This window comes from Harmonia axyridis, chromosome 1 (genome assembly GCF_914767665.1).
Source record: "Harmonia axyridis chromosome 1, icHarAxyr1.1, whole genome shotgun sequence".
Lineage (NCBI taxonomy): Eukaryota > Metazoa > Arthropoda > Insecta > Coleoptera > Coccinellidae > Harmonia > Harmonia axyridis.
The window spans coordinates 76,915,511-76,934,614 of NC_059501.1; the positions used below are offsets into that span (position 1 = coordinate 76,915,511).

At 35.7% G+C, this 19,104-nt stretch overlaps 1 protein-coding gene across 2 annotated transcripts in view; it reads left to right on the plus strand.

Annotated features, from left to right (window-relative positions):
- The first annotated feature begins 2,735 nt into the window (after positions 1-2,735).
- LOC123689075 (homeobox protein orthopedia-like) overlaps positions 2,736-19,104 on the plus strand; it is a 49,212-nt gene continuing 32,843 nt past the window's right edge. The window contains exons 1-2 of one of the 2 annotated variants that reach the window (XM_045627879.1): positions 2,736-2,849; positions 9,154-9,443. In XM_045627879.1, the coding sequence (XP_045483835.1) occupies positions 2,828-2,849; positions 9,154-9,443 (312 nt within the window). In that variant the 5' untranslated portion in view covers positions 2,736-2,827. Of the gene's footprint in view, positions 2,850-5,754; positions 5,912-9,153; positions 9,444-19,104 lie in introns of those variants that run through there. The other variant, XM_045627878.1, reaches the window with a different exon arrangement.

Consider the following 19,104-nt stretch of genomic DNA (forward strand, 5'->3'; position numbering starts at 1 on the left):
GGCGTGAGTCTATTCATGATGAATTGCCAAACCAAACTTACAATAAATCACTTGACAGCTGTTAAATCGGTCGCCATCTTGAACAGTAATGCCAACTTATATACCTCGAAAAAAAAACACCCGTTATAAGAGTTAATGGAAAAATTTCAATTTCTATTAATACAATTTTTCCCATTCATAAAACCATAGTGACCTACTCATGAAAGAGAATTATTTTTTATTAATAACATGAATTTCAATCTCCAAACTCAAGGTGATTTTTTTTATTGCTTGTGAACAATTGCGATTTGTTTCGTTAGTTTCTATTTAAATATTTTCTGGCAACCTTACTTGACTCATACCAACCCATATCTTGCTTGATCTAAGGTATCTCCACCAGAGTTGTCAATAAATATTGCCGACTATCTTCTTGTAGAATGGTTATTGTACAAGCTTGAGATATCCTGTCCTAATCCAAGCACTCAGCCATCCGAACTACTTGATCGTCTTCGGAGATCCCACAATGTTTTGGTCCGTGGTGTACCCGAGACGAATTTCAGTGAGGATTCGTCTGTAGTTTCGAGGATCCTTGATTGTGTAGCTCCTGATGCAAACTCGCACCGAGTCTCAGTTGTAAGAATTGGCGCCCCTTCTACCAATCGTCCAAGGATTTTAAAAATTTCATTCACCAACCCAAATATTGTCACTAAGATCCTGAAGAATAAAACGATGGTTAAGAATAAACCTGATTGCCGAAAATTCAGCATCTCGGACGACAAGACACCTATGCAAATCAGGGAACTTAGCGAGTTACGTGAACAACTCAAGCGCAGGATAAATGCTGGAGAATCTAATATCAACATTAAATATATATCTGGCACTCCTATTATCACTAAAATAAAAGATAATAAACATCCAAAAAAATAAATGAGCCCTGTGAGTGGTCTATCGTCTATACGAACGCACAGTCATTGATGTCCAAATACCTTGAACTGGTGGCCTATGTTGGATCTTACCGTCCAACTTTCATTCTTGTGGCTGAATCCTGGCTTCACCCTGGAATCCCGGATGTATTGGTGTCATTGTCTGGCTACTCCATCTATAGATACGACAGCAAAACAACGATTGGTCATGGTGGTGTATGTATTTATGTGGCTGATACTATCTTGAATTCCTTCTCGCTCCAGCCTTTAACACCTGATTTGCCGGGAATAGACTGCTTGTTTATTGATCTTTGCAGGGGAAAGTCCACGATATATGACAATTTTATGATCTATAAAGATAAATAATTTATAACTCACTATTTGTAATTCAATACTATATGAAAAAACATTTATAGGTACACTTGTAAACATCAGGTATAATATTCTCAAAAGCAGCAAGCTTCTAGAAAGAAAGAAGTGGATAGGTACTGATTCATACAATTATTTTGAAAATTTATATCAACGTGAGCCCCACGTTGGGCGCCACTTGTTATGAATTCTATTAATAATTTTGAAAATTTAGAAAATTTGGGCCAGGTTCTTGTCACAAGTTGTATTACCTATTCAAAAGGTTTATATTTTTATTATAATTTTGATTCTGAAAAAAAACCATAACATAACCTATAGTAGGCAGGGCAGGCATTAGAGGTGAAACAGTGGAGAGGCTGTTTGAGGTGCCTTTAATTGAGGGGCGGTAATTCGGCCCTGTTTGCTGGCCGCCTTTTCAATTTTTCCCTTGATTTTTAAACACAATATAAGGGTGCTCCGCTGCGTTTGTCAAAATTCCCTGCTATAAAATCGCCATACCGTCTTCACTGAGCCGATTGTATAATGAATAACACATGGCAGCCCGACCAATTTAATTCCGTATTACCCTAATTGTATTATTATTATATATAATTCTTCGAATTATTGAGGGAAATTCCTACGATTTTGCATTCGGCTTTTTCAGCAGAGCCGCCGAAAAATTCTTTGCTTCAGGTGCCAAAATTACTCGCGACAGCCCCGATAGTAGTTGAATATTTTATTATAAGGTATTCTTCGATTAAATAAGGTCGGGTTAAATTTAATGACTTCTTTCTTTGTTATTATGAACTATAATTTTATAACTTAAAATAAAAGGGATCAGAGGTTGTCAGTTTGAATATAAAATATCCAATTCGTCAACCTAACCACTCATTAATAAAAATGAACAAACGTCAATTAAAAATAAAAAACCGATTATACCGAAAAATGAAAATCATTTCATCAATTAATTACGTACAATGTGAGCTCGATAAAAACTGAACTGATGTTCGTTCTAATTGACGAATAAACCCTTCAACTCGTAATTACAATTATTGGTCATTTCGCTTTGACAACCCTTGAAACGCGCCAACTGGTCAAGATCAAGAACCCAATCGGTCCAGGTTAATTTCCATCTAGGCGCATCCGATATCGTATCAGTTATTTCTCGTCTGTTTACGCCGAAAAAAACTTCGTCTACTAGGGGATGTTCCACGGGACGCTTGGCGCAATTGATTACACCGCCGACAAATCAATTCGCGTTTCTCAGTTAATTCGGCTCCCCTTTCAGAGATAACCGACGATGCGAAAAGGAAACAGCATTCCGGACTTGCCGTCCGGAAATCCATGGAACGCACACGCCGAGCCCAACTCCGGCCCGAGCAATGGAAGCCTTAAGCCCCGCCTCCACGCGCCAAGCCCCGCCCACGCGGGGGTGAACCCCTCATTGGCCCGACTCCCACAATAGCTCCTACCTCCGACTCATCTCGGGCAACAACAACATATTCAGAATTCAGTATCAAATCAGTACTCATTAAATAAACAGTGCAGTGCGTCGAGGCTCGTGAGCCAGCTGAAACATGCTCAACAATTTGGGCCCTGGTAAGTTGGGGGGGCACTAATTGACGCTAAAGTCTTTAGTGATTCAGCGTACTAACGATAGGCTAGTTAAATGGGCTAAATTGATGCTGCCTCGCCCTCATTAAGCCAATATCGTCGGGCTGCTCCGGTAGGCCATTCAATTAGGGACATTTCTGTCGGTCTTGCCTGCCATTCTTTCGGACCTCCAGTTGTTGCCGACGTTTTCTTGCCGATTTCTATCCGAATTTCCTTCACGCGGCACCTGGTTCCGTCACGGGTCTGGTTTTGGTCCGGCGAGGTTCTAGGTTTGTCTAGAGAATCTACAAGTTCGGTGGAATATGTTGGCTGTAGGTTCTGACAGCAGATCTTAGTGTTGTTCGCAGTGATTGACTATGAGTGTGGTAGTGGTTGAGTTTTCGAAAATTGGGATTGTGACATGATGGTTGGTGGTTATTTAGGTACATAATTTACTCTTATCTTTCGATTTTTGGAGTACAGGAATATACTGTGCTATTATACGTGGAATTACTGGAATTTAACCACTCACCTAGCCTTGGTTTCAGAGAATATAGCGTGTTATATGTAGATAATCCTAAGAGTCTTTCAATCAATTGTTCCAAGTTTAGATCAATCACTAGTCTTCCAAAAATCAGCTTCCATTCTTCTGTTGAATAAAATATTTGACATATAGGTATCTTATGTCATTGTTTGATGCTATTCTTATTAAACATAAAGATAAATTGAATTATACTCAAAATACACATTTTTATCTACTTAAGACGTTCAGAAAAGAATGGGAGTAGGATACAAGGACGTTGTATTCACTGAAAAAGTCATTTCAACATTTTGGATAGCTCAGAATAATCTTAGACTAATCGAAATATCTCACATCATCATCGTGGTTGTTTGTTTGTCGGAATGCTATAGTTTTGCTTAAGTTTTCTTGTTGATTTTCATCCGAATTTTCTTCACACGGCACCTGGTTCCGTCACGGGTCTGGTTTTGGTCCGGCGAGGTTCTAGGTTTGTCTAGAGAATCTACAAGTTCGATGGAATATGTTGGCTGTAGGTTCTGACAGCAGATCTTAGTGTTGTTCGCAGTGATTGACTATGAGTGTGGTAGTGGTTGAGTTTTCGAAATTTGGGATTGTGACATGATGTTTGGTGGTTATTTTGGTACATTATTACTCTTATCTTTCGATTTTTGGAGTACAGGAATATACTGTACTATTATACGTAGAATTTAACCACTTACCTAGCCTTGGTTTCAGAATATGTAGCGTGCTATATGTAGATAATCCTATAAGAGTCTATCAATCTATTGTTCCAAGTTTGGATCAATCTCTAGTCTTCCAAAAATCAGCTTCCATTCTTCTGTTGAATAAAATATTTGACATAGGGTAAATGCACTGGTTAGCCGACCGGCACTGGTTCTCGACCATTCCGTGATTTGAGATAAAATAATAATAAAAATACATCATGTAGTGTGAAATATTTTCGCGGTACGTATTCTCGACCATTCTACCCTTCCAAGATAGTTTGCATAGTAGGGGTATAGGTCAAAGTTTTCGAGCTAAAAATTAGTTTATAATCGTCTAGGTATCATAGAAAAGGGTTCTTTCTCGTCCTCTCTTATTAGAAGAGTGCTTTGTGATATATGACCAGAAAATAGTAATTATTTCTTATTTTAAATGAATTATGTGTGTATATTTTGTTCCATATCAACTAAAAGATATATTTTTGAGTGTATTTCAATCAAGAAGCAGATAAATGTATATTTTTTTGTTAAATATTCGGCGGTCGCGAACTGGTATTGGAAAATTTGTATCTTTTATTTCTCGACCAAAGTGGTCGAGAACCAATATGTTACTTCAATAATTGTTTATGTCAACCGATATATTTCTGTTGGATCATTTTCGTTTTTTTTCGATACCCTGATTCATTTATATATCTACTTTCTGAATATTAGTTTACGACCACCGAATTAACGCTGAAACATTTATTTCTACCCTTTGTTTATTCGCGGTCGAGAACCAATTTGATTGTACTTAATTCTCGACCACTGGTGGTCGGTGTTTTATATTTTATTTACTCATTAGTTTCTAAATAGATATTAAGAGCAAAATGAGAAAAAACCAAATAATGTTGTATGAGTTGCTATTTTGAAATATTTATAAAAAGTGGAAACTTTTGCAAAATAATTTTTTTTACGTTTCGAGTGTTTCTTACTTGATTAGCTCATCTGAAACCCATCTGAGTGATAGGTAGTGATGTCGATGGTACGGTACGAAAGTAAGTACTAATCACTCATCTCGCTCTAAAGTTTTTTAAAAAATTTTTAAGTGGAGCGGCCACTATTATTAGTGGTCGAAAACTAACACAAAAATGGTCGAGAACTCTGCGGCGTGGTCGAGAACCGAAGGTTATTGAGATTTTCTATATGTTTCCACATTTCAAAGGTTAAATGCGGAAAGAACGTTTAAAATTATATGACAAATCATTTAAAACTAACCAAAGAATGGATGAACACCAACACCATTGAAATTTGATAAGTTTATGTGTGAAAAAATCGTGCTCGAAATCGATGTTTCTGTTAACTGGTCGAGAACCAGTGCATTTACCCTATATCTTATTTCATTGTTTGATGCTATTCTTCCTAAACATAAAGCTGAATTGAATTATACATAAAATACACATTTTTATCTACTTGAGACGGTAAGGAAAAAATGAGAGTAGTATACAAGGACGTTGTATTCACTGAAAAAATCAATTAAACTTTTTGTATAGCTCAGATAGATTTTAGTCTGAACAGGAATATCACACACCAAAATCGTGGTTGTTTTTCTTTGGGAATTCCATATGTTGCCTGAATTTCCTTCATACGGCACCTGGTTCCATCACGGGTCTGGTTTTGGTCCGGCAAGGTTCTAGGTTTGTCTAGAGAATCTACAAGTTCGGTGGAATATGTTAGCTGTAGGTTCTGACAGCAGATCTTAGTGTTGTTCGCAGTGATTGACTATGAGTGTGGTAGTGGTTGAGTTTTCGAAAATTGGGATTGTGACATGATGGTTGGTGGTTATTTAGGTACACAATTTATAATTATCTTTTGATTATTGGCGTTCAGTATTCAATCTAATTATATAATCGAAAACTGTACTAATATGCGAGGAACTGAATCACTTCTCTTGGTTTGTTTGAACAGAATATAGAGTGGCTATTTGTAGATACTCTTAAAAGTCCTTCAATTCACCATACCAAGTTGAAATCAATCACTAGAACCTCTCAGGAATGATCTCCCGTTTTTCTGCCTCATATACAATATTATACATATCGTCTCTCATTTCATAGTTTTTTGCTAGTCTGAATGTATCCATAACATAAAACTAAATTGCATTTACAAAAAAAGAATGAATGTATCCGATTAAAATTAACATCTACTTTGAGACTGACTGAAAAGTATGGAAGGAAAATACTAGAATTTTTATTATATTTTCAAGGAAATATCTCACCGCATCATCGTGGTTGTTTTCCTTTGGGAATGCTGCATATGTTTTCTTGTTGATTTTCTTCTGAATTTCCTTCATCCGGCACCTGGCTCCGTAACGGGTCTGGTTTTGGTCCGGCGAGGTTCTAGGTTTGTCTAGAGAATCTACAAGTTCGATGGAATATGTTGGCTGCAGGTTCTGACGGCAGATCTTAGTGTTGTTCGCAATGATTGACTATGAGTGTCGTTGTGGTTGAGTTTTCGAAAATTAGAATTGTGACATGATGATTGGTGGTTATTTAAGAACATCATTTACTCTTATCTTACGATTTTTGTTGCTCAGGAATACTTTACTTTAATAAGTGAACTTTAACCTTTCATATTGCTATATTGCTTTGGTCTCACAGAATATATAGCGCGCTATATGTAGATACCTAATCCTAAAAACCTTTCAATCAACTGTTTATATCTTATTTCATTGTTCAATGCTATTCTTCCCAAGCATAGAGCTAAATTTTCATAAGAATGAACGTTTGACATTACATATTTCATCTACACATAACACAATACGTTCTAAAAAGAATGAAAGTAGAGTACAAAGACGTTGTTTTCATTGAAAAAAATCATTTTAGCTCTTTGGATAGGTCAGATAGACCTAGACTGATCAGAAATATCTCATACCAAAATTCTTCTTTCGGAATTCTAGATGCTGTATATGTTTCCTCATCAATTTCAATCCGAATTTTCTTCACTTAATTCCTGGTTCCCTCACGGGTCTGGTTTTGGCCCGGAGAGGTTCTATAGGTTTGTCTAGAGAATCTATAAGTTCTAAAAGCAATCTTATTATTCAATCGAATAATGTATCATCTTATGCGTGAAATTAAATCACTTGCCTTGCTTTGGTTTCACAGAATATAGTTTGCTCATGATAATCATAAAAATATTTCAATTAACTGTTCAAAGTTGAGTAAAATCATTATGACCTCTTTGAAATGAGCTATCGATGCTTTGCTGAATGCAATACTATTTGATCTGTTCTATATTTTTCCTCGTTTTCTTCTATTCTTCCTTGAAATAAAGCTGAATTGCATTTTTGAGGAGATTTAGTGATCGATTAATAACATTATCGAAATATACAAAATTTCATCTACTAAAGACTTTCTGAAAAAAATTAATAAAGAATACGAAGATATTGTATTCACTGAAAAAATAACAACATCTTGGATATAATTCAGAAATATTTCACACTGAAATAGTAATTGTTTTCCTTTCAAAATTCCATATGTTGCAAATGTTTGTTGGTCGATTTCCATTAGAATTTTCTTCACTCTGCACCTGGTTCCGTCATGAATCTGGTTTTGGTCCGGCAGACATTAAGTATCATATCTCATTTCAGTCATTACGACAATTTTGCCTGAAGATCCAGATGAATAAATTAGTAGAAGAATAAAAAATATTGAGAATGGTTCCACCTACTTCAAATTTTCTTATCAAGGTGTAGAATAAAGTATTCACCATAAGACAATTTTTCCGATAGGCCATTAAAGTAGAGAATAATTTCATCCTGTCATCTCTTCTCTTTTATAATTCCTTGTGAATTTCTAGTAGTTTTCGTCCGAATTTCCCTAACGCGACACTTGGCACTTGTAGAATGAAATTTTTCGATTGAAAAATATGAAAAAAACATCGGTCCACATAATTTAAATTTTCGGTTTTCTGGTCTCACTAATGAAAATATAAATACTTAGGTAGTTATTTCATGAAATTGGGATATTCTTTCCGTCGGTAATTATTTTTTTTTCTCCAGTTGTTGTCTGAATATGTTTGTCGATTTGCATCCGATTTTCGCTTAAGTTGAATCTGATCCTCCCTGACAAGCTTAGCTTATTCAATTTCAAACGACAAATAGGTAACATTTTTGTATCTAATTGAGAAATCTATTGATCCTTTGATCTTCAATGAACCCACGTATTCTGCATATTAGTGGTTCAAAAGGAATACTGTGGAATATTATTGATCAACATAAATTAGAGTTGATATAACGAACCTCTCTCCCCTAATTGAGTAGTATCGATAAATTTCATTAATAAGCTTCAATTATCTGAAGAACATGATATTGAATAGAATAAGCTCTTTTGCTCTTCATATGTCAAGTTAGTAAATCTTCTTGCTTATACTACTACTACCAATTTTTCTTTAAATTTCATATTCGTATAAGAGAAGTTTTATTTTTGACTTTTAATTATGTAATTCAGTAGAAGGAACAGATACTTCTAACATTTCAGCTCTTTCAACAATATTCTCCTTTTTAGCATTATGAACGCTCCTTATAAAATAATAACTTGATTATATTTTTTGTTATTTCATCGATGCTTGTGTTCAGGCAAGATCTAACATTGATAAATTATACTAGAAACAGATTCTAAATGATTTTTCAACCTATAAATTGAAAAAGATTTCAACTGACATTTGAAATATCAATATGATTTGATATGATAGAAAATGTATAAACTAATGGATTAACATTAGATGAATATTTTCTTCTCGACTTCAATATGAAAACTTTTCAGTCAAGATACATAATTATAACTTTCAACATCGTTTTCTCTCTCTTATTGTTCATGTTCCAATTTTTCACCTTCTTTGGGAAATTATCAGTTGAATAAAAGAAAATCCAAAAAGTCATACTGTTAGTTATCTAGTCTTCTCAATGAAGATTTAGCCCCATCTACAATTCACAATTTGAAATAAGCTATTGGAATTCCCCACGGTAGCATTCGTGTCCCCACAATTTTCAACAACTTACCGATAAACACTAGAAAAAGGAAAATTTTCCTTACAGGTCTCAAGGACATGTGCGGGGAAGACTTGAAACGTCACCAGAGCGACCTTAAGATCCTGGATCAGTCACGGTTGAATCTTTGCGACGGCAATCTCTCCTCTTTGAACAGTATGGGCAGCAATTCCGGTAGCGATGGCGACAAACCGTCAAAACAAAAGAGGCACAGGACGAGATTCACCCCTGCTCAGCTCAACGAACTGGAGAGATGTTTTTCAAAAACGCACTATCCTGATATTTTTATGAGGGAAGAGATCGCCATGAGGATAGGACTGACGGAATCTAGAGTGCAGGTCAGTGGATATGTTTTGTTTTGTATACAGGGTGCCCAAATTATCTGTGACCAAGTTTCAGAAAGGAATTTTGCAGGCAATTCGCAACCAATAAGAGGTTTCATTTTGATATTGAGAAACACGATAATATTTCAAGATGAATCAATGGCTCTTAATTTCATTGTGAAGAGGATGGTATACCATTAACGAAATAAGCCTTAGAAAATGAAAAAATCAAAAGATCCTTCATGGGACTATTGTACCATTTTATCGATTGATTCGACTATTTAGATCACGCAAATGCTTGCAGTTTGGCGATTAGTACATTATTTCAGAAATTATAAGTGAAAATCTGAAATTTTCGAAAAAAAATGGATGAAATTCCCGAGAAATCAATTTTTTCTCAAATTTTGAGTTCGAATTTGCTCAAAACTGAGAGGTCGACGCAAAATCGGTGAGCGGTCTCAGAATTGACGATCCCTGATCAGCCGAATTCCGATCTCACCTGAAAAATTTTCGTAAAATTTTCCATACCTAACCCTTAGAAATTTGAAAAAAAATTTAAGTTTCTTCATGAGACTAATGTACCATTTTATCCATTGATTCGACTATGTAGTTCACGAAAATGCTTGCAGTTTGGGGATTAGTACATTATTTCAGAAATTATAGGTAAAAATCTGAAATTTTCGAGAAAAAAATGGATGAAATTCCCGAGGCTGCAACTTCTCCTGGACGTAAACTACGCCCTTGAAACCTCACTATGTTCCAGATCAGAACCCAATGTTCAAAGAACCTTTTTATTTGACGGGTCTGCGACGAATAATTAAGGAGATATAACAAAAATAATTTTTTTCAAACTGAGAAGTCTACGCAAAATCGGAGAGCGGTGACAGAATTGACGATCCCTGATTAGCCGAATTTCAATCTTACCGGAAAAATTAGATATTTGTCAAAAAATTTTCGTAAAATTTTCCATACCTAACCCTTAAAAAATTGAAAAAAATTAAAAGTTCCTTCATGGGACTATTGTACCATTTTATTGATTGATTTGACTATTTAGATCACGAAAATGATTGCAATTTGGCGATAAGTACCTACATACACGTACTACTAAAATCAGCCTTAAAATTCAAGAGAAGATGAACGAAAAACTTCGTTGATATTCAGTCCATTCCCCCAATTTTGCCGGTGTATATATCATATAAATTTTTTCTAGTAAAGGTGATAATACGTGAAATAAACATAAAATAAATAACACAGGTCGAAAAAAATAAACACTTGCAGATATCTTCTTGAATTCCTCCATATCCTCCACTTCGATTTCGGCCCCATTCCGATAAAAATGGGTAAGAAGGTGACTTTCGGCAAGTTCAAAAGGTTCCTCTACCGGAAGGGTTGTGCGACTCACACGTTTTAGCCATTTAGTTTTATGGTGGTGGGACCACATAAGCTGCGTTCCGTTTTCCCCATGTTTACTTACCTGTATTCGACCACAGTAGGACAAGCAGGTCGTAAAGGCCTCTCTGGATAGGGGTGGTATTTTGAATGTGATTCCGATTCGGTTAAAAGGTAGCAATAAAGTTTTTTTGACTGTGATGTTATTGCCGGAATGGTTGATATGATGATTGCGAATTGAACAGGAAATTTCACATTCCGACTATTTCAGTGGAATTTTTATCATCCTTGGATGTTACAACGAATGAATTAATGAAAATATGTTTTTTTTCCGATTGACAGCAAATATTGATTTTGTAGACACATATCAATCAGCAAAGTATTACTTTTCCTGCCTAGGCAGCAAAGTGATTATTATCAATGCGAATAAAACATTCGACATTTTCTGAAAATCAATATTTTTTGCCACCTTCCTTATTTCTGAAGGAGTAAGCACTTCAAAGCCGCTATCACTGTCCATGATATAAATATTTCTGATATTTTTCCAAAAAACTGTCAGATATTCCATAAATTATCAAACTATAATTATCATGGACATATACATTTTCACAATTGCGATTTCTATCAAAATGCGTTGTAGTTCATCACTAGAGGAAAACTAAAAAGATTGTGGGAATTGTAATAATTTGCAAATACAAAATCCCACATGTATCATTAGAGAAATCGAAGAAGAAATTATATGTTCAACTTGGCTGAATTCCTAGCCTCGCTATGCTCTGCCATGAACTATCAGCCGCGGCAGTCAATCTACTACTTTGCTGCCTAGTCCCTAGTAAAACAAATATCTATTTATTTCCATGGAATGAAAATATGTTTAAAATTTAGAAAATTTTCGAACTTGAATTATACTCATGAAATTGCTGAAATATCTTCTGAGAATCGTCATAAAAAGAGATATGGGATTGAAAAAAATGTATTAGAATTTCCAAAAATCTCGAACAGAAACCTAGATATAGAGGAAAATATGAAACAGTTATGCTTCAGAAACACCTTGTAACTCGAAAACGAAGCAAGATATTAAGGATCTCATTTCTTATATCTCATTTTTTCGAAAAGAGAGATTGGGGGTCCTTGAAGTCTTATAGTTCTCGAGATACCTTCAGTGAGCTTCGAATTTGGAATACCCTACAGAGAATTGAAAAATTAATTTTGAGACTTAAGTTTCATTAAGTAATCGGAATATATCTTGTGAATAGGAAATCATTATTGAGGTATCTAATTTCTGAGCATTAAGTTTCGACTTCGAAAAATACAGATATTGTGATGAAATGATAAAGCGATCTGCTCCGTGAACGAGCGCTAAAAAGTTAAAAAAGAAAATAAGACCAAATTCTTTATTAGAAAAGATAAATTCAAGAAATGTTGGTAGTAATGACGGTGTTATGTTTTTAAAGAGAATTTTCCTTCTATCTTGCACAGAAGGAGAAATTTTGATTCGATGAACGTGGAAATATAAATTTTATGTGCAATGTATATAATTTTCCCTTCTTGGTATCTCTAAGGGGACATTATGTTAATAAATCGTGAAAACGTTTCGGTAATTCTTCCAAAAACACTCCATAAGTGTTAAAGAATTCATGAAATGACGCGGTTGACTATAAACACCCTTCAGATGTAAAAGAAAGAAGACGTTCAACCAACTTGTATGCTTTCATATAATTTTTCCTCCCGTTTTCTAACTGTATTAGTTTTTCATTTTGTTAGATTATTTGAAATTTTTGTCATCGATCGATGATACGATGAACATGAAATTTTGTACGAGGCTTTAAATTGCTATTCTAACGGGTGTCTTTAACTGCATAAGAAGTTTTGATGGTTGTTGTCTATGGTTCGATAGTTGATAATGCCAAACTGTGTTACATTTCTGTTCAGTAAGGTTTGGAAATTAACCATGAATTGTTTAACGCCAGAACAATGATTCCAAATTGTAGAAATTCACTTTGAAAAAAATAAATCTGTTCGTGAAGTTCATAGAGCACTTTGCCATTTCTAGGTCGACATAATAGGCCTAATGAGCAAGCAATTCATGCAGTTATTGATGGTTTTCGCACTAATTCCACTCTTCTCGATTCAAAACTATCAACAACACAAAGCGTACCAAAGAGAATATTGCTGATGAAGGCGCCGAAATGTCGATACGACGCCGTTCTCAACTTGTTGGCCTTTGTACGTAAGGATCTTGGCTTAAGGTCATGTAAATTTCGTGCAAAAATCAAAGCCAAATGACCATCGTTTACGTCACATTTCTGCTGATTGGTCTAATTTGAAACTAGTCGAAGATGAACACATTTACCGAAGAATTGCCGTATATGAAGCAAAGAAAATCCTCAATCAATGAATCACTATTACACTCAAAAAAAATTGACTGTTTTGTACGGTTTACATGCTGGTGGCATATTCGATCCTTATTTCTTTTGAACTGAAGAAGTATCTTAGGTTACGGTGAAAGGCGAGCGCTATCCAGACATGCTGACTTTTTTGATTTTTTGTTTCCAAAATTTAATCAGCTAAACATCCACGACATTTGGTTCCAACAATACGGCACAACTTGCCATACATCGCACTTAACCATAAATTTATTGCAAAACCAATTCAAATACAACTTTATTTCCAGCAGTGGTCCTGCAACTGGCCCCTTCGTTCGTGCGACTTAACGCCTCTCGATTACTTTTTATGTTAAGCCATTGGTTTAAGACGACAAATCAGTAACTCTTAAAGCAATGGAATATTCAAGCTACCATTGATATCATACTGCCAGATTTATTGGAAGAAGTAGTGACTGATCGAATAGGCTACGTAACTCGTAACCGCGGCGAGAATATCCCTGAAATCATATTTAAAAAATTAATTCCATGAAATTATCTCCAGATTATAACAATAAAAAATTAATTTCAACAATATTTCTGTGTCTTATATTACTATTTAAAGTTCTCAAGCTCAATGCAAGTTTTTCTCATCAAGATTGAATATGCAGTTTTGGAATTAACAAAAAAAACAAAATTTTGAACGGCAGTTTTTGAAGATTTTGCTCCGTAACTAAGTTAATCTGAACCTACTCCAAAAATTTCAAGTTTCTAGATCCTTTTGAATTTGACGACAGATTTGTTATCATTGAGCGAACCTTATCGTTTGAGACCATTCCTAGCTCAAAATTCGAAAATCACAGAGACATTGTGACCAAACGATAGACCGATCGATTCGGAGAACAAGCTCTCAAAAGTAAGATGAAAACCAAACTGACCGAACAAATTCTTGACCAACTCAATTTGGGATTCCATTCCTTCTACTTCTATCAAAATCTATCTTCGAGAACTCCCAGGCTAATGGAACTGGAAGCAGAACTCAGCAATTTGGCAATTTATGCTGAATGGCTGGCATGAAATTCTCATTAAAGTGAAACAGTGGGATGGATTCAATTAATATTAATCAAGGGTAGATTCGGCGAGGAGTTGGAAGGCCCATCTACAAAGCATTAGATCTCCTGCCACATCGCAGGATGGAATGAGAAAGTAAGTTCGTAGTTGCTCTTCGCCTTAGTTTCTGAACATGGCCGACCTGTTTCTGATGCGTCTGGGGTGGAATTCTGGTTCGGAAACAGAAGTTTTATGTGAAGAGTGGTTACTTGATTCGTTTTGCTAGACGTAGTAGATGCGTTTTTCAATGTAGGTACCTTGTTCTGTTGCCATAACACATAATTAGCAATTGAGTATTGATCTGAACATTTTCTACGACGAAATTCTATGAATTTTAAACATGAAAGTATTCAATATTTGATGGAGAGATGAATATGGCCGTTTGAAATTCGTTTTTCTGTTAATTTCATGTCGATCGCCTATTTAGTACCATAGAAAATTGAAGCAGAATATCGGAAGATAATAAGTTGATGTTTTGGGTGTTGACAATAAATATCAATTTCAAGACGAAAATTTTGCAGTCACAGATCGAGAAGTGTAGCACTTTTGGGACGTCGTGAAGCAATTTCTCTCAGTAAAACTGGTCGAAAACTCTGAGCCGTAGGAATAAGTTAATTATGTGAAATCTCGCAACCGTGTGCATCGCTCAAGAACAACTGAGTATATAGGTATGAGCTGTAACCTGAAGTGTTGATGAAAAACCAAGTTTGTCGATTTCTAGTCGATCTTGGGAATTAGGGTATGATTAATAATTTTTTATGGTCGGAAATAGCAGACACAAGCAACCAAATAATGGCTATTTTACAAAAAAAGTTTCCTGGCCGTGTGTTCTCCAAGAGGTGATTACAATTGGCCACTGAGATCTTGTAATTTAACATTTTTTTTGAGGCCACGAAAAGATAAAGTCTATGCCAGAGCTACACAATCAATTCAAGAACTTGAAGATGGTATTCGTGAATTTATCGAGGATATACAATGGTGCTGCAATCTAGTCGTGGTGGCCATTTGGCTGATATCGTTTTCCATCGTTAATGGCATTCCTTCCTCTTAGAGATTCATCAAGTCAAGTAGCTTGATATTTTAAACAACTACTTGACTTGAAAATCAAGCTCGTGGCAAAATACATACTGAAACTTGACTTGACTTGATAAGAAGTATTTATTGCTTGACTTGCTATCAAGCTACTTGACATTACTTGATCTTGATACGCACGGCATATATTTCTGCAAGCTCGTGCGCGCTTAGACAAAATAATCACCTTCAAAGGATAAATAAGTCAGTAAGACATCAATCTCCTAAGTTTATTCAAGAAATCTCCTGTAAATTGAAAAAATCAAGTGGCGTGGCGTTTTTGAAATAGATAAATTCCTGACTGAACCAAGTGGTGACAGTTCTGCATATGAAGGATGTTTTTTTTAGAGCTATAGAACTTTGAATTGCAATAAAACAACGATGGATTATTCGATTGACATGAATTTTATTCATCCGCAAGATAATCTTGTGGCATTACATTTTAAATATGATTTCTGGCATATGACCGCCACGGTTGGCTCGGATGTAGTCCAATCTGGACGTCCAATTTTCGATGACTTTTTCCAACATTTGTGGCCGTATATCGACAATAACACGGCGAATGTTGTCTTCCAAATGGTCAAGGGTTTGTGGCTTATCCGCATAGACCAATGACTTTACATAGCCCCACAGAAAGTAGTCTAGCGGTGTTAAATCACAAGACCTTGGAGGCCAATTCACAGGTCCATGTGACATGTTGCGTCGTCTTGTTGTAACCACAGCTTCTGGACATCAGGGTTGTTCAATTCAGGAATGAAAAAGTTAGTAATCATGGCTCTATACCGATCACCATTGACTGTAACGTTCTGGCCATCATCGTTTTTGAACAAGTACGGACCAATGATTCCACCAGCCCATAAAGCGCACCAAACAGTCAGTTTTTCTGGATTTGAGGATTAGCTTCACTCCAAATGCAGCAGTTTTGTTTGTTGACGTAGCCATTCAACAGAAGTGCGCTTCATCGCTAAACAGAATAAAATGGACGTAGTGCGCGATACGTATTCAGCACAGAACCATTGTTTTCGAAATAAAATAACTATTTGCAAGCGTTGTTCAGGCGTGAGTCTATTCAAGATGAATTGCCAAACCAAACTGAGAATAAATCACTTGACAGCTGTTAAGTCAGTCGCCATCTTGAACAGTAATACCAACTTAAAGTTATATACCTCAAAAAAAAACACCCGTTATTTTAGAATGGTGAAAGAGACACGAAAACGTTTTTGGAAACATGGCTAAAATGACCAAAGAACACCAGCATCTTCTGCTCCTGTTAATAGACAATTTTCCAGAGCTGCTTTGACTGTTACAAAAACCCGCAATAGATTAGGCGAATAATTCATCAGATGCCTCATGTATCTAGATTCTGGATGGAAATGATGTAATCAAATAGTGCTCGAAGGTTTCTCAATAATAAGAAACTATGTTTTTCATATTTTGTTATGTTTGATAGTGATTTTATTTGTATTGCGTTTTAAAATAGTTTTGGTTCTTGTATACAGCAAGTTTCATAAATGAAAGTGTTTTTTGCAAGATTCCTTCTCATTTCATCATTGTTTTATTGATGTGCACACTATACACAATAAAACTTCTAAAAATCAAGTAGTTTGATAGAACGTATTTGATTTTTCAAGTACATACTTGATAATTGACTTGACATTGAAAAACTTCTATATTTGACTTTAACTTGAGTCGATTTCAAGCCAAGTAGCTTGAATATCAAGTCAAGCAGTGAATATCTACTTCCTCTTTACGATCAAATAAATACCCATTGATTTCTTTCAAAATACACTCATTTTTCTCAATATCAAAATGAAACCTCTCATTGGAAAACCCTTTCGAAAAGCACTTTTTGTGGATCCACTGTTATTGCCAAACATTCAGTCTTTCCAAAAGAAGCCACACCTTCACTCCTAACGAGAACAACATCCTCTTTTTCAAACTTCCCACTCTGAACTGCACTTAAAAACTCGGAAAACCCGGAAAACTCCCCATGAAAAACAACTGTCTGTACGAACGAGGAAAAATCACGCCACATATTCGCCAAATAATCGAAAAGCGGGACGGATTGAAACGCCATACCGAATTTTCGTTTTAACGTAAACTTGTCGACTCGTCAAAACTAATGAAAAACTCGGAAAATGCATTTGCCGCTTTGAATGCGGCCCGCCGCTAAATGGGAAACCCTTGCTACCCTTAGATATCGGTGCCATTTTCATTAAACTTCATAATGTCGGGGTGATCCATCACTAGAGGATGCTGTTTTAGTTTCTAGTTTTTTTAAATGAAGAAATATCGCATCGGAGGTCTTCCCAACGTATTTCTATCGTTGGAATTCGAGTGGAATTGGTGGAATTTGAGCTAAGTAAGCTTATTGCTGCAAAGCAATAAAAAAATGGTGGATTTCACACTATGGTTTATTTTTTGCGGTTTTGAAACGAAATTTCTTGGCTGGTGAAAAATATAAAATTTTAAATAGAAAATTTCACGCAAATAACTTTTAAAAATATGTTTATTTGATTCTTGGATTCCAACGGGTGTTTTTTTTCGAGGTATATAACTTTAAGTTGCCTTTACTGTTCGAGATGGCGACCGATTCAACAGTTGTCAAGTGATTTATTCTCAGTTTGGTTTGGCAATTCATCATGAATAGACTCACGCCTGAACAACGCTTGCAAATAGTGCAATTTCATTTCCAAAATAATGGTTCTGTGCGGAATACGTATCGCGCACTACGTCCATTATTATTTTGTTAAGCGATGATGCGCACTTCTGGTTGAATGGCTACGTCAGCAAACAAAACTGCCGCATTTGGAGTGAAGCTAATCCTCAAGTGTATGTCGCAACACCGTTACATCCAGAAAAACTGACTGTTTGGTGCGCTTTATGGGCTGGTGGAATCATTGGTCCGTACTTCTTCAAAAACGATGATGGCCAGAACGTTACAGTCAATGGTGATCGGTATAGAGCCATGATTACTAACTTTTTCATTCCTGAATTGAACAACCATGATGTCCAGGAGCTGTGGTTCCAACAAGACGGCGCCACATGTCACACAGCTCGTGCCACAATCGATTTATTGAAAGACACGTTTAGTGACCGCCTAATTTCACGTTTTGGACCTGTGAATTGGGCTCCAAGATCTTGTGATTTAACACCGCTAGACTACTTTCTGTGGGGCTATGTAAAGTCATTGGTCTATGCGGATAAGCCACAAAACCTTGACCATTTAGAAGACAACATTCGCCGTGTTATTGCCGATATACGGCCACAAATGTTGGAAAGAGTCATCGAAAATTGGACGTCCAGATTGGACTACATCCGAGCCAGCCGTGGCGGTCATAATAATATCAACGCCAGCATCTTCAGCTCCTGTTGCAAGACAATTTTCCAGATCTTCCTTCATAGTTACAAAAACCCGCAATAGGTTAGGCAACAAATTTATAAGATGCCTCATGTGTCTTAAATCCTGGGTGGAAATTTATGAAATCAATCAAAGTCTGAAAGTTTCTCGATATAAAGAAACTTCATTTTTTGATTATTTTTAATTTTGTTATGATTCATAGTGATTTAAATTATGTTTCTATTTCAAAAAAGTTGATATTTTCGTTTCTTTCATAGAATGAATTTGATAAATAAAAGTGTTTTTTGCAAGTTTCCTTTTTATTTTTCATTTTTTAATAATGTGACACTACAAAACAAAGCTGCTAAAGATCAAGTAGCTTGATATGATTCAAGTACTTGAT